At 55.0% G+C, this 15,121-nt stretch overlaps 1 protein-coding gene across 1 annotated transcript in view; it reads left to right on the forward strand.

The window, feature by feature from the left end:
* The window catches only part of LOC128823032 (zinc finger protein RFP-like), a 46,173-nt gene that overhangs the window by 16,295 nt on the left and 14,757 nt on the right, over positions 1 to 15,121 (forward strand). The window contains exon 6 of the mRNA XM_054005061.1: positions 7,034 to 7,093. Coding sequence (XP_053861036.1) covers positions 7,034 to 7,093 — 60 coding nt within the window. The remainder of the gene's footprint in view (positions 1 to 7,033; positions 7,094 to 15,121) is intronic.

A 15,121-nucleotide genomic window follows, 5' to 3' on the forward strand; every position in this document is an offset into this window, starting at 1 on the left:
AGGAGTAATGGTCTCAAGATGCAGTGGGGGAGGTTTAGGTTGGATATCAGGAAACACTATTTCACTAGGAGGGTGGTGAAGCACTGGAAGGGGTTACCTACGCAGGTGGTGAAATCTCCTTCCTTAGAGGTTTTTAAGGCCCGGCTTGACAAAGCCCTGGCTGGGATGATTTAGTTGGGGTTGGTCCTGCTTTGAGCAGGGGGTTGGACTAGATACCTCCTGAGGTCCCTTCCAACCTTGATATTCTATGAAAGCAAGGGAGACCCGGAGCTCCCTGCGGTCGGTAGGTCTGGCCTGCATTCCTTGTTCCCAGAGATCTAACTTTGCATTTGGCTGTGTGAACGTGCCTTCTGTCTGAATGGGCCCAGTTTACCGAGTGATCCAGTTCCCTCTGTAGGACTACTCCGGCCTCCGCCTTACTTACCAACCCACCAATCTGTGTGTCGGCTGCACCTTCTCTGAGCAATGATTGTATAGTTCCTTCCATTGATGAAAACACTGACTAATATTGGTTCTAGAACTGATCCCTGCAGAATGTTCTTAAGGTACTTAAAAATAACCAACCCCAAGCAACCAACCAACAAACCTGGCTCCGTCACACACTGTAGAGCTAATGGTTCAGGCTGTATTCACCTCCATGAGGTGATTGGGCCACTTCACGTCTCTCTGATATTATGCAGTGACTGTGTAGAGAAGCCCTTTCCCTCCTGTTAAAACGATGGGCTTATCTGGATTGTCTTGACATTTACTATGCCTTGTGGGAGTGCAGGGTAGGGTTAGTGATTCAAATGTAGGGTTATTTGATCTTGTTGTTCCCAAGATACAGCTGGCTTCAAAACAGAATGACAACAAACCGAAACAAAGACAACAGCCTTTCATAAAATTCACAGATTCTACCAACGATGACGTTTGAAACCCACCTTGGACACAAATCGGAGAATGAACTGCAAACAAGTGGGTGACATCCACCTCTGCCAGTGTTTCTTTATAATGATTTATTATTTCGTTTGGAGAAATGTGAGCGGTGATATGGGGTGGGGGGCAGAGGAAGCTGGGAGTGGGGGCTGTCAACCCCAAATTCTCCCTAGCTCTTTTTGTTATTTTCTTATCTCAGTCTTGTATCAGCTGCAACATGTACAACTGCCTAAATGATCATTAACTCTTAAAACAAGCCTCTTTCCATTTAAAATACCAGGAAATTAAATAGCAAAACAAACAAACAAATACAAAAACCCAACCAAACCAACCAACCGAGGGATGTACTGGCGCCACTTCCAGCAGCTCCCATTGGCCTGGAGCAGTGAACCGTGGCCAGTGGGAGCCGCGATCAGCCGAACCTGCGGATGCAGCAGGTAAACAAACCGGCCCGGCCTGCCAGGGGCTTTCCCTGCACAAGCAGCGGAACAAGTTTGGGAACCACTGATCTAGTCCAACCCCCTGCTCAAAGCAGGACCAACACCAACTAAATCATCCCAGCCAGGGCTTTGTCAAGCCGGGCCTTAAACACCTCTAAGGATGGAGATTCTACCACCTCCCTAGGGAATACATTCCGGTGCTTCACCACCCTCCTAGTGACATAGTTTTTCCTAATATCCAATCAATGTTTCACCTTGCCTCCAGAAGCCCTGCTTGTTCAAATTAACCCCTAACTAGGTGGTCTATTTTATTAATTCATGGTGGCTGAACCCACACAATACAGTTGCAATTCACTTGATCAAAATCTGGGATACATACACACCTCAAATACAGGGCAACAACCCAAACAACCTCATCCTTGCCCTGTCATAGGCTCATCAAACTTCCCATAGAGATAAAACTCACTGAACTCCTGTGCCTCCCCCCGACCTGAGTACAAACCAGGAACAGTCTGACTGGGTTCACAGGGCCATTCGCCTCTCCCTCACCCTGGTGTGAATCAGATGTTATCCCACTGGAACCCCTTGTTCTGTCTACACCAGTGTGAAGTTGTTGGGAGAGGAGAATCAGACCATTGGCCTCTACGTGTGTTAGCAGGAAATACACTGACAGAGAGAGAGAGATTCTGATCCCTGAGCCGGGTTTCAGCTCAAGACCCCTGTCCTCACACCGTTACCGTCTGCCTGACGGTAGCTCAGGCACATTGAATCAATGGGGCCATTGGCACAGTATGAGGAAAGGTGTGTACGATTTTGCAGGGTTGGGAATTGAGATCGCTAGGCTGGGGAGTTTCTCTCTGCTGATCTTCGGCCTGTTCCTCCCACCACAACTTTCCCTGTTTCATTCTTGTCTGATGACACAGTAATTGTTTCCATTGATCCCAGGATTAATTTTAATACCGTAGCAGCTAGAGGCTGCACCCATGACGGGGGCCCTATTGCGTACGGTGTTGTGTTATACATACACAGTGTGAGAGGCAGCTCCTAAGGGAAAGAGCTTCAAGTCTGAATCTACAAACCAAACCAAGTCATGATTCTGTCGGTGTCGGGAGCATCTCCATGATTAAGGCCGTGCACTTAACAGAGATTTTCAACTTCCAATGTGTGTGAAAAATACGAATTTTTCTTTCCCCTAAATTACAGCCCTTCCACTTAGAGTGCAGAACACAGCCACCCAGAACGAAAAAATCGGCTTCTCTAGCCTCAGTTATCTGTGTATCTGAGAGCTTGGAGGACTCCCCTCTAAACAGCCTTCTGGTTCATCTCCATGACCCTGGAGGACTCCCATCTACACAGTCTCCTGGTTCATCTCTGATGCTGGAGGACTCCCATCTACACAGTCTCCTGGTTCATCTCTGATGCTGGAGGACTCCCATCTGCAGTTTCCTGGCTCCTCATCTCTATGACCCCTGACGCTCCCCACCCCCCCCGCCCTTTTCCATATGCTCTGTGGTTATTAAAGCTACTTCTCAGCTCCTGTTAACTCCTACCTACCAATGCAGCATTAACAACTATTCTTCATCTTTCTTCCCTTTTAATTTCCCAGCTGCCCTTGTTGAGGGCAGAGTCCTGGGATTTGCTGCCCAACTTAGCGGGGTCACCCCAGCATCCACAGGGACCTCACCAGCTTGTCGCTGTGATGAGACCGTGGGATTTACTGCGAGGTGTTGCCAGTGGTGCAGAATTCACTTCTTACCCATATGCTGCCCCACCTAAAGGGGGGGGGCATGTGACATGCCAAAGTAACCCCCCCATGTGACTCCTCCCTGCCCTGCCCCCAGCCCAGGGCCCCAGGCTCTCCCCCACCCCTCCCCAGGATCCATCCCACATTAACTGGGGGGGGGGGCGTGTGCTCCTCCCGCTGCACCGGGGACTTCTGAACCGCAGGAACCGTAGCGCCGCTGTACTGCCCCCCAGCCCCGCCAGCTGCTGCGTCTCCTCTCTGGGCTGCAGCCTGCCGGAGGACAGGGCTGGGCGGGGGGCAGTACAGCGGCGCTGGAGGAGTTGCTGGCACCGGGTCTAGGGTGACCAGACAGCAAGTGTGAAAAATCGGGACAGGGGATGGGTGGGGGTGGGGGGGGAGAATAGGAGCCTGTATAAGAAAAAGACCCAAAAATCAGGACTGTCCCTATAAAATCAGGGCATCTCGTCACCCTAGTGGGGTCGCCCAGGGCCCCACGTTCTGCTCCTCCTATGTCTTTCCAGGTACGGGGCATGGCCTATAAATCTCTTACTGGTACGGCGCCGCGCCCCGCCCCACGGCGTGTTCCTGTCCAGCCCATGGGCTCTTGGGTGCTGCGTGGGATCCTGGACACCAGGGAGTCCCCAGCTGAGCTCTGCAGTGTGGGACTCTGCCCCGGGACTAGGGGGATTTCTCTCCCTCCTTGTAGGGTCCTAGTGTAGACAAGACACTGTCGCCGGGACGGACCCGAGCCAGGACCCCAAAGCCACCCACGCCCTGTTCTGGGGACCACGGCAGGTGGCTCCTCCTCACCCCATTTGTGGGAACTTTGACCCCCCCCTCCTGGGGTCCGTCCCCTCCCGTGCCGCTGTCTGGCAGCGCCTCCCCCTTTCTGCCCCCCAACTCCTCCCCCCGCCCCGGAGCCTGCCCCGTGCCCCCTCCGCCCCCTGTTTTACCCCCGCGGGACACGCTTTAGCCACTGCATAACCGCCCCCCCCATCAGCTCCCTGCAATGCCGGGGGGGGGGGGTGCGTCAGCTGCTGCTACTGAGGTTGCTCCGGAGTCCGTGCAGAGTAGCCAATCCGGAGGGGAACCGGATTGTGTTTGATCCCACCTGAGTCAGATCAGCCACTTCCTCTTCCGCCCCCCTGCGAGCAGCTGGCCCGGCCCCACCGCACCGGGCTGGGCGGGGAGCGGGGACACCACTGCACCCCCCGGGTCTGGGGGGGACCCCAGGAGCTGCCGGAGGAGCAGAGGTGAGGCTGGGAGGGGCCTGTGGGGGACGGGTAGCTGGGGGGGGGCAGGATTGGGATATCCCATCAGATCGGGAGGCAGAATTGATGCGGGAGGGGGGAGGATTGATTTGAGGGTTGGGGCCAGATAAATGTCGGGGGGGGGGGGAGTCTGGGCAGATGTGGGGTGATTGGGGGAGGGCCTGGTGAGGGGCAGAGGTGGAGGGGCTGCGGGAGGGGTAGGATTGGGATCTCCCATCAGATCTGGAGGCAGAACTGACGGGGGGGTTGAGGATTGATTTGAGGGTTGGGGCCAGATAAATGTCTGAGTGGGGGCTGGGCAGATAGCGGGGGGGGGGAGCTTGTACAGAGAGACAAAAATCACTTTACTCACTACACGTGGGTGAGGGGCGGCTAATTCCCACCCACCCACTGGGGGGTCAGACACCAAACCCACAACAGAATCTAAAAACCCCACATGATTTGGGGGATCATTTTCCTGAGTTTTGGCCGCTGACTTGGGAGATTTGACCCATCCAGGTTGGTACATTTCCCCCCCAGACTCCGGGGCCGTGACTCTCCCAGGGGCTCCCGGCTCTCAGCGAACAGCAGGAGTCGGTGCCAGGAAGGGGAAGTGCCCGGTGGGTGCTGCAGACGGGGGCTCAGAGAAGCCGGATTTACCCTGTGCAGGGAACCCCGGAGAAGTCTCCAGGGTGAAGCTCTACGTGCACCGTCACTCTGGTGCATTTCACACCTGTCCCGCTAGACTGTGGGCGCAATTTCTGTCTGTCCCGACTCACCCAGTGCTGGGAGGGGTCGGACACACACGTCTCCTGCCCTCAGTGCAGACAGGCTGCGCCACAGAGAAACCTCCGGCCGGTGTCCGGCCAGAGAGCTGGCAACTTCCAGGGTTAGCGTCAGCTCCACTGTCTGTAAAATTGAGACCCCCCTTCTGTTTACAGGACGACATTTCTTAGTGCTCGAACCTCTGCACCCGTACTTGGATTGCCTTGAAATCCGCTGTGCCTCCTGGGGGCTAGGGCTGGGGCCGTGACCACATTAGGGGTCATTTGACAAAGGGGTTCCTAAAATATGGCCCCTCCCCCAGAAACATTTTTCTGAAAGTTGTGGGATTATCTGACAGATTTTTGCACGCAGCTGGGGAATCCCGTCATGGCTCTGATCAGACCCCGGAGGGTTTGGCTGCTCTTCACCCCCACTCATGCCTGATCCCCCATTAGCTCTTAGGAGAAACAATATTAAAAATGTTCTATTCCATAAAGGGTTAAGCTCTCCAGAGCGGCTGGAGCCTAACAGGGCCGCTTTTAGGATTTACGGGGCCCCGCGCAGTATTATTGCGACAGCAGCGCGGGGGGAGGGACGAGGCAGCAAAGGACAGCGAGACACGTGACCCGCCTCGCGGTGGCGGAGAGTCACAGTTCCCCGCAGAGACCCCGGACCCTCCCCCTCACGCAGAATGGACACGCAGAAGGTACCTAATTAAAAACACTGAACTTGGGAATAAACAATGTCAGTCACAGGTATTTTGATCTGCCCTGAAGTTTGTCAGACATTTATTTACAAAAACTTTGTAGTAAGGGCGAGGCAGCTGTCCTGCTGAACGCAACATTAAACATTCTGGGATACGGGATGCAGCTCTTCTCTGTTTTACATTTTCTTAATCAGTATTTCTAAGCTGATTTTACATTTTAAATGTACCCTTAAGCCTTCAGAAAGTCGTCGTTCCAGATTGCTACCTATTTCACTCCCTGAAACAAAGGCATTATTTTAAATGAATCCGTCACAGAGGTTTAGTGTGTTCATAACAATGTTCATTGTTTTTAGAAAAAGGGACACTCATTTACTGTGTGTGATCTCCATGACAATAGACGTGTTTATGAAATTTCACCAACTTTAGCAAACATGTTTCCAAAGATTTTAAGCCTAACAAAGGATTTTACATCTTACTAAGGGACTGATTTTGCTGGAGGGTTCTCTTAAAAACGAGTTCATCAGAGAGTCAGAAGTAGAAGAATCCCATGCACTGCTCTCGGGCTATAAAATCCTGACTGGTATATGGAGAAAGTGACTAGGGAAGTGTTATTTACCCCCTCACATCACACAAGAACTAGGAGACACCCAATGAAATAAATAGGCGGCAGGTTGAAAACAAGCGAAAGGAAATATTTCTTCACACAATGCACAGTCAACCCAGGGAATTCTCGTGAGGGCCAACAGCATAACTTGGTCTAAAACAGAATTAGATAATTTCATGGAGGATAGATCCATCAGTGGCTATGAGCCAAGATGCTTAGGGATACAACCATACGCTCTGGGTGTCCCTAAACCTCTAGTAGCCAGAAGCATCTGACGCGGACCACTGTCAGAAGACAGGAGACGGGGCTAGCTGGACCATTGTTCTGACCCAGTGTGGCTGTTCTTCTGCTCTTCTACAAATAATATTTCTCAAGCTGGTTGTGATGTTTGGTGGCTGTTGGTTCAGCAGCTTTGAGATGGGTGAATGAAAGAGGAAATACAAGTGCAAGGCTTCCCATTCGTTTTTATCTGGCCTCTTTAGAAAGGTGTGTGTGTGTGTGTGTTCCTCTGTCATAATAAAAACACTGTGATGTCAGCGAATAGTGGCAATGCCATTGTAAATGTGACAAAATGAAATCTCATCTCGCATATCCTTTTATTCCCTCCAGACACTCTGCCATCGGAAATGGACAGGGACTGTTGGAAGAGGCTGTTGTCGTATACAAAGGGTGAGGGTTCAGGTGGTGGTTATATTTAAATGAAGATAAAATTGACCTATGAAAACATCTTTGTTACAGTAATGAGAACACACAACTCAAACACAAACTGATCATCGGAAACATGGGGGAATCAGTGAGGTGCCCGGGAGTCCCCCGGGATCCAGGAGCGTCCCAGCCAGAACAGGGCTGCCGGGGAGTGTGAGGAATGGTCCCAGCCTCCCCCAGGGCTGGGCTCTGCCCCTAACGCTCTGCTTTTCTCCCCCCCCGCCCCCCCCAAGCGAACGTGACTCTGGATCCAGCCACGGCCCATCCCATCCTCGTCTGTCTGAGGATGGGAAAAGCGTGAGATGCGCAGACGCGTTGCAGGACCTGCCTGACACGCCGGAGAGATTCGATGCACGTCACTGCGTGTTGGGCTCTGAGTGCTCGGGGTGACATTACTGGGAGGTGGAGGTGGGGAATGGGAAGTACTGGGCTGTGGGGGTGGCCAGAGAGTCGGTGAGGAGGAAGGGACGGATCAGCCCTAGGCCTGAGGAGAGAATCTGGGCTATGGGGATACATGGGAGTAAGAATTGTAATGTGTATTGTACTCTCTGCACCCCTAGCGCCTATTTGTACATGAGTGAGAGTATGAAGAGGATCGGGGTTTCTCTAGATTACAAAGTGGGGCAGGTGGCATTTTTGGATGCTGATTGGAAGTTGCTGCTGTTCTCTTTCCCTCAGGTCTCTTTCAATGGGGAGAGGATCCTCCCTTATTTCTGGGTGCAGGGATCCCCACTCAGACTCTGTTCTTGAAACAAGGGGGTGGGGACATGGGGAGTGTCCCCCTGGGAATGAGAAAACGGGCTTCTCTCGCCTCCAACATCCCAACCCCTGCGGCCCCGGAGGGCTCCCATCTCTCCGAGCCCCTGGACCGCTCCTCTCCCCGAAGCACCAATGTCTGGGCGTGCCCATAAAGAGCCGCCTGGGACCTGGGCAGAGAATCTCACTGCAGCGGGTCTCCCGGCCCGTTTTTCACGGCGCTCGGTGGCTCTGGAGGCTGCCCAGGCTGGGAACCAGCCCCCCAGGAGCGGTCACACCCGGCACGGGGCCCCTTAATTCTTTGGGCCTTGGAGCCGCTGGCTGGGGGACTCCTGCGGGGAAGGAGTTTGGGGGTTGGAGGCGGAGTTTTGTCGGGGGCTGCCGGAGGGGCAGCTGCTGGGTTTCTGGGATGGGGTTTTCCAAGGCGCTGAAGGGAATTAGGCCCCCAAATCCCCTTGTAATTCCCTCCGTCGGGTCCCTCCCCGCAGCTCTGTTGGGAATCGCAGCTGTGCAGCGTGAGCGCAAGCTGGATAAAGATCGCTCCGTACGACGTCCTTGGGTTTTGTGTCATTGGCGGCTGGTTCGTTAAACTCCCACGCGCTCACATAACCCTCCTTGCCATGGGCCTGAATGGCCACGGTTTCACGGATGCCTTTTCAGTGGCAGTGGGCCCCTGTGCCTGGCTACTAACCACCCCCGGTCTCCAGGGGAAAGAGGGGGCCTGGTTCTTAGTCACACAAACGCCTCTGACACCACTTGGGCAGCGCAAAAGGGCCTTTACTGCATTACTATGTGTGTCACCGTAGCGTGTAGGAGTCCAAGTTATGGACCGGGACCCATTGTGCTAGGCGCTGTACAAACACAGAAAGAAAATATGTCCCTGCATCTGGCAGCTTCCGGTGCAAGCCAAGCAACCAGAGCTGGAGACAGACAGACACAGAGGGGGAAGTGCAAGGAAAGAAGGAGATGGCACTGCTCAGCAGGACATGCTGGGGTCTCAGAACACCGTTAGCCTTTCTGTCGGCCAGCGTCCTGGAGGCACCGTGGTGAAGAAGAATCTGAAGGAGGATGGGGAGGGAGCTTTGAGCCTCTCTGGGAAGTTGCTCCCAAGCATGAGGGGCTGCGGGGGGGAAAGCAGGAAGGTGCTTGTTTGAAAATGTGACGAGTGGGTGATGGAGGCTGGGATCGTGGTTTGATAGGAGGTGGGGACTGACCCTTGGGTAATGGATGGGGATAGTAGGTGGGAGGAGGGATCATTCATGAAGGGCCTTGAAAGGGAAGAGAAGCAGCGTAGGTTTGATGTGCCCCGCCTTAGTCCGCTCTTTTTTCTCCACCTGAGGGGTCTTGCACGAGACCTCTCCGAGCTGCCTGTCTTCCACCAGGACCTCCTCCGGACCTGGAAGCTACTCTCGCTGACCAGGTCCGGGGCGGCCGCCAAGAGGCAGCTCTCATGGTCCCCCTGCTACACAATCCCCAGCTTGGTGTGCAGGTGATGGAGTTACCCCTCCGTGCGCCGCAGGCTGGTCCTGGGAGGTACCGCCGGGTCACAGACCTCCTAGATTATGACTGGGGGAATGCCTTGGTGCTCAGCCGGCACACGGGGCTCTCCACCCTTCGTGTGCCCTGGAGGTGAGGTCAGCTTTATAACCCACCTCTCGGGCCTTTCTTGAGTGGGTCCTAGGGGAAGGATGCTCCCCGCCGGCCCCTCCTCCCCCGGCCCTCTGGACCATGCCATCGGGCCCCTGCTTCCCGATTCCCCCCCACCAGCTGGCTGTACACCCTCATGCTCCATCCCCCTTCGCTTCCTCACCTCGTGTCCTGACCCAACACCAAGGGGTGGGACCTCCTACTGATCGTGGAGGGTCAGGAGCCCCCCTGGGCCAGTCTGTATTCCACCCTGGTCCTGCGGCCTGCCTGGGATAGCCCTTCATAAAGCCGTGAGCACGGGCACGTACAGACCCTGACACACATCTAGCTGGAGTGCGCCAGGCTGCAGCCCCCTGGACACCTTTAAGGGTTCTCTGCTTGGTGCCCCCCTCTGCATCCCTGCTTTTGACCCTCACTCCCATCCCTGTTTTCTCATTTGTTACCCTCCAAGTTCTTTTGATGAAAGGGGGAGATTGTGATGTCCCTGGCAATTCAATACAACCGCGTGTCTAACAAAATGGGCTTAAATAGTGATATTGGGCCAGGCTTTCACTGGCTTAGCTTCATTGGGTGTAGGCTAATTTACCCCTCCTGAGAATCTGGCCTCGAACTGGCGCAGAGACAAGATGCGAACAGGCCTCGGGTGTGCACCAGCCACTGTCCTAGAGGAGACTTTTGCTGGGGTTTCTCTCAATCTCTCATGTAGAAGCGAGTCCTTTGCGTTTAAATAAACATGAATTGGGTCAGAGAACAAGTGAGAATCATTGTATAGTCCAGAATATCCCCCGGGTCCAGTGGTCAGGGTGTTTTAAAGATGGGGAAACTGAGGTAAGCAGCTTTAGTGGGGGAGGGATATCTCAGTGGTTTGAGCCTGCTAAACCCAGCGTTGTGAGTTCAATCCTTGAGGGGGCCACTTAGGGATCTAGGGCAAAATCAGTACTTGGTCCTGCTAGTGAAGGCAGGGGGCTGGACTCAATGACCTTTCAAGGTCCCTTCCAGTTCTAGGAGATGGGATATCTCCATTAATTTAAAAAAAAAAAAAAAAAAAAACTTGCTCTCCATACGCAGTAGCAGAACCAGGAATCAAACCCAGCATATCACATGCCACATGCCCTGGTCTCTCTGCTAGATACTTCTGGAGACAGCCTGCTCTCCATCCCTGCTGAAGAGATTTACACACACACTGGACAGAAAAAAGAACAGGAGTCCTTGTGGCACCTTAGAGACTAACACATTTATTTGAGCATAAGCTTTCGTGGGCTACAGCCCACTTCATCGGATGCATGCAGTGGAAAATACAGTAAGAAAATATATATACACAGAGGACGTGAAACAACGGGGGTTGCCATACCAACTCTAACGAGACTCATCAATTAAGGTGGGCTATTGTCAGCAGGGGAAACAAAACTTTTGTAGTGATCATCAGGATGGCCCATTTCCAGCAGTTGACAAGAAGGTGTGAGTAACAGTAGAGGGGGGAAATTAGCCTGAGGAAATAGTTTTTACTGGACAGAAAGGGTCTTGTTTACGATGGTGGAAATGTGAAGTAAATCCACTGACGTTCACCTCCTTGTTCCAGATTCTGGGAGCAGAATCTAATCCAGCGTTTCTCAAATGCGGCCGCATGTGGCTACCACAGGGATCATCAGCGCTCTGGTGACAGACGCGCTAGGGGTCTCCAGGGCTCAGTGAAGGGTTAGTGAAGGCGATGACACAGAAGGAATCCTCGGCACAAGGATCCAGGGTGGTAACATTTTATAAGTCTCGGATGGTTTGTGCGGCTCAACGTTTGAGGGCTGGCCGGGGCAGGCAGCTTCTCTTCTTTATGCCAGACCTGAATCCAAGTTTTGCCTTAGTCAAGAGAAGACATTAGACTCTGGGCTGTTCTGCTCCTGGGCTCTGTTCCCAGAGTGTCCTGGGGCAGGGCAGGGCACAGCGCTGGTGTGTGTGTGTCACTGGCATGTTGGGGTGTTGCTGAAACAGGGCAGAGTTAAGGTTACATCGCAGGATGTGGTGAACCTTAACTCTGCATTTCCCCTTCTAAGAACTGAGGGGACGGGAATCCTTACCCAGCGAGGTCACATTCTCATAGTTCTCCTGCATGACGGCTCTGTAGAGGGCTCTCTGAGTGGGGTCCAGCAGAGCCCACTCTTCTCTGGTGAAATACACAGCCACCTCCTCGAAAGTCACCGGCCCCTGAAAGAGAAATAGTCCAACACTCAGTACCTGCTGCCCCACTGACAGCCCCACTATTCACCGGGGAGGAGGGTCAATCACACGGTCGCTCAGGGAGACAGGCAGGTAGCAGAATCCCACTGTGACCCTGCACCCCATAGGGATATTAATATGATAGAATTTGGGTTTGTGTGACTAGACAGTTGGCAACCCTACCTGTTGCTCCTTGAATATTTTCTCTTTGAGGAACTGCCAACTCTCCTAAACACCTTTTTCCCTTTGATTTCTACACATGGGGCCTTACCCACCAGCTCTCTAGGTGCGTTGAACTCTGCTTTTTGGAAGTCCATTGTCCTTATTCTGCTTTCATTCCTTCCTTTCCTTAAAGTCATGACATCTGCCATTTCAAGGTCACTTTCACCCAAATTGTCTTCCACCTTCAGATTCATACCTAGGGCCCTACCAAATTCACTGTCCATTTTGGTCAATTTCACCATCATAGGGATTTTAAAAATTGTTAATTTCATGATTTCAGATCTTTAAATCTGAAGTGTCATAGTGATGTAACTGTCGGGGTCCTGACCCCAAAAGGGTTGGGGGAGGGGGATCACAATGTTATTGTAGGGTATTGCCACCCTTACTTCTGCACTGCCGCTGATGGCGACGCTGCCTTCAGAGCTGGGTGGCCGGAGAGCGGCGGCTGCTAGCCGGGAGCCCGGCTCTGAAGGCAGCACCGCTGCCAGCAGCAGCAGCGCAGAAGTAAGGATGGCGTGGTATTGCCACCCTTCATTCTGCACGGCTGCCTTCAGAACTGGGCCCTCTCTGGTCGCCCAGCTCTGAAGGCAGCAGCGCAGAAGTGAGGGTGGCCTGGTGAGGTGGGGAGAAAGGCTGCCTGCATGTAACTGCACCTGGGTGTGTCCCTACCTGTGTGAATGCTGGTGAAAGTGCAGCGTAGAGAGGGCCTTGCAGCTTGTCACAGCAGTACAGTATAAAGGGGAGCCCAGGCTGGTGGGTCAGGGGAGCTCAGTGGTACCCCAGTTCCAGGCGGCACCCCGGGGGGAACCTGCCACACTCACCCCCACCTTGCTCAGAGCTGTCAGGAGGCATCAGGGTGAGGGAAGAAAGAGAGAGAGCCCTGTGACGTTGCACTCCATATGATGTTATGAAGCTTAAAAGAAAATGGGGTTTTGTTCATATAGTTATACCAGGGAGGGAGAGGAAATATTTAAGCTCAGTACCAATATGGACACAAGAACAAATGGATATAAACAGGCCATCAGGAAGTTTAGACTTGAAATTAGATGAAGGTTTCTAACCATCAGAGGAGTGAAGTTCTCGAATAGCCTCTCCAGGGGAGCAGTGGGGGCAGAGCCGGCTTTAGGCCAATTCGGCCGATTCCCCTGAATGGGGCCCCGCGCCTAGAGGGCCCTGCGCAGCTGTCCACCCCGCCCCCGGCCCACTTCCCCCTCCTCCCCTGAATGCTCCGCCCACCTTCTCCTCCCTCTCCCCTGCTTCCCACGAATCAGATGTTCGCGGGAAGCCTGAAACAAGCAGCAGGCAGGAGGTAAGTGGGGGGGCGCGAGGAGAGTTCCAGGGAGGTGCAGTGCGGCCCAGTCCGGCCTTGGCCGAATGCGCGGCTCCCTCCGGCCTGGACCCCCGGCCTGGCCCCGCCCGAACACCCCCAGCCCGGTCCCAGCCGAGTGGCTCTGGCCTGGCCCGGCTCGGGCCCCGCGACGCCGGTCTCGGGCCCGGCTGAGCGGCTCCGGCCCGGACCCAGACCAAGAACCGGCCAAGCGGCTCCGGCCCAGCTCAGGCCCCACGGTGCCGGCCCTGGCCAAGTGGTGCCAGCCCGGCCCGAGAGGCTCTGACCCGGCCCCGTGGACCCAGGCCCGGCCCCAGCCCGGACATGGACCCGGCCGAGCGGCTCTGGCCCGGCTCAGCTCGGGCCCTGCAGCGCTGGCCCCAGCCAAGCGGCGCCAGCGCGGACCAAGAGGCTCCGGCCCGGCCCTGGCCCAGCGGCTCCGGCCCAGATCTGGACCCGGTCCCGGCCGAGTGGCTCTGGCCCGGCCCGGGATCCACGGCGCCCGGTCTTGGGCCCGGCTGAGCGGCTCCGGCCCGGACCCAGAACCGGCCGAGCGGCTCTGGCCCAGCTCGGGCCCCGCGGTGCCGGCCCTGGTCAAGTGGCGCCGGCCCGGCCCGAGAGGCTCCGGCCCAGCCCCGGCCTGGACGTGGACCCAGCCGAGCGGCTCTGGCCCGGCTCAGCTCGGGCCCTGCAGCGCCGGCCCCAGCCGAGCGGCGCCAGAGCGGACAGAGAGGCTCCGGCCCGGCCCTGGCCCAGCGGCTCCGGCCCAGACCCGGACCCGGCCGAGTGGATCCGGCCCAGACCAGGACCCAGGCCCAGGCTCAGCAGGCCCGGACCGTACCTGGACCCGGGTCTGGATCCAGCCCAGACCGAGCAGACCCAGCCCGGACCCGGACCCGGGCGAGCGGCTCCAAGCAGTGCGGTAAGGGGGCAGGGAGCAGGTGTTGGAAGAGGGCAGGGGAGTTTGGAGGGTTGTGGGGGGGTGGATAGGGGTCGGGGCGGTCAGAGGGCAGGGAACAGGGGGATTGAATGGGGGCAAGGGTCCTGGGGGGGCAGTCAGGAAGGAGCAGGGGTTGGGTTGGGCGGTGGGGGGCAGTCAGGGGCAGGGGTTCCAGGGGCAGTCAGGGACAGAGAGAAGGGGATGGGGCAGGGGTCCCAGTGGGCCATCAGGAATGAGAGGAAGGGTTGGATGGGGCGGCAGGGGACAGGGAAGGGGGGTGGATGGGGCAGGGGTCCCGGGGTGTGTGTCAAGAACTTTAGGTAGGCTTAGCATGCATCCGCATACCTTACGCAATGTATGTAATATATAATTTTGTTATTATTTATATAGTTATGGAAAGTAAATAATACATGGAAGAAATGAAAGGTGTTTTTTTATGTGTGTGTTTTTTTTTTTTTAAGTCATCCCTGTTGGGGCCCCGCCGAAAATGTTCGAATTGGGCCCCGCACTTCCTAAAGCCGGCCCTGAGTGGGGGCAAAAGACACATCCGGCTTCAAGACTGAGCTTGATAAGTTTATGGAGGGGATGGTATGATGGGATAGCCTGATTTTGGCAATTAATTGATCTTTGACTATTAGCAGGTAAATATGCCCAATGGCCTGTGATGGGATGATAGATGGGGTGGGATCTGAGTTACTACAGAGAATTCTTTCCTGGGTGTCTGGCTGGTGAGTCATGCCCACATGATCGCCATATTTGGGGTCGGGAAGGAATTTTCCTCCAGGGCAGATTGGCAGAAGCCCAGGGGTTTTTTGCCTTCCTCTGCAGCGTGGGGCACAGGTCACTTGCTGGAGGATTCTCTGCACCTTGAAGTCTTTAAACCAGGATTTGA

Source organism: Malaclemys terrapin, chromosome 15 (assembly GCF_027887155.1).
Source record: "Malaclemys terrapin pileata isolate rMalTer1 chromosome 15, rMalTer1.hap1, whole genome shotgun sequence".
Classification (NCBI taxonomy): Eukaryota; Metazoa; Chordata; order Testudines; family Emydidae; genus Malaclemys; species Malaclemys terrapin.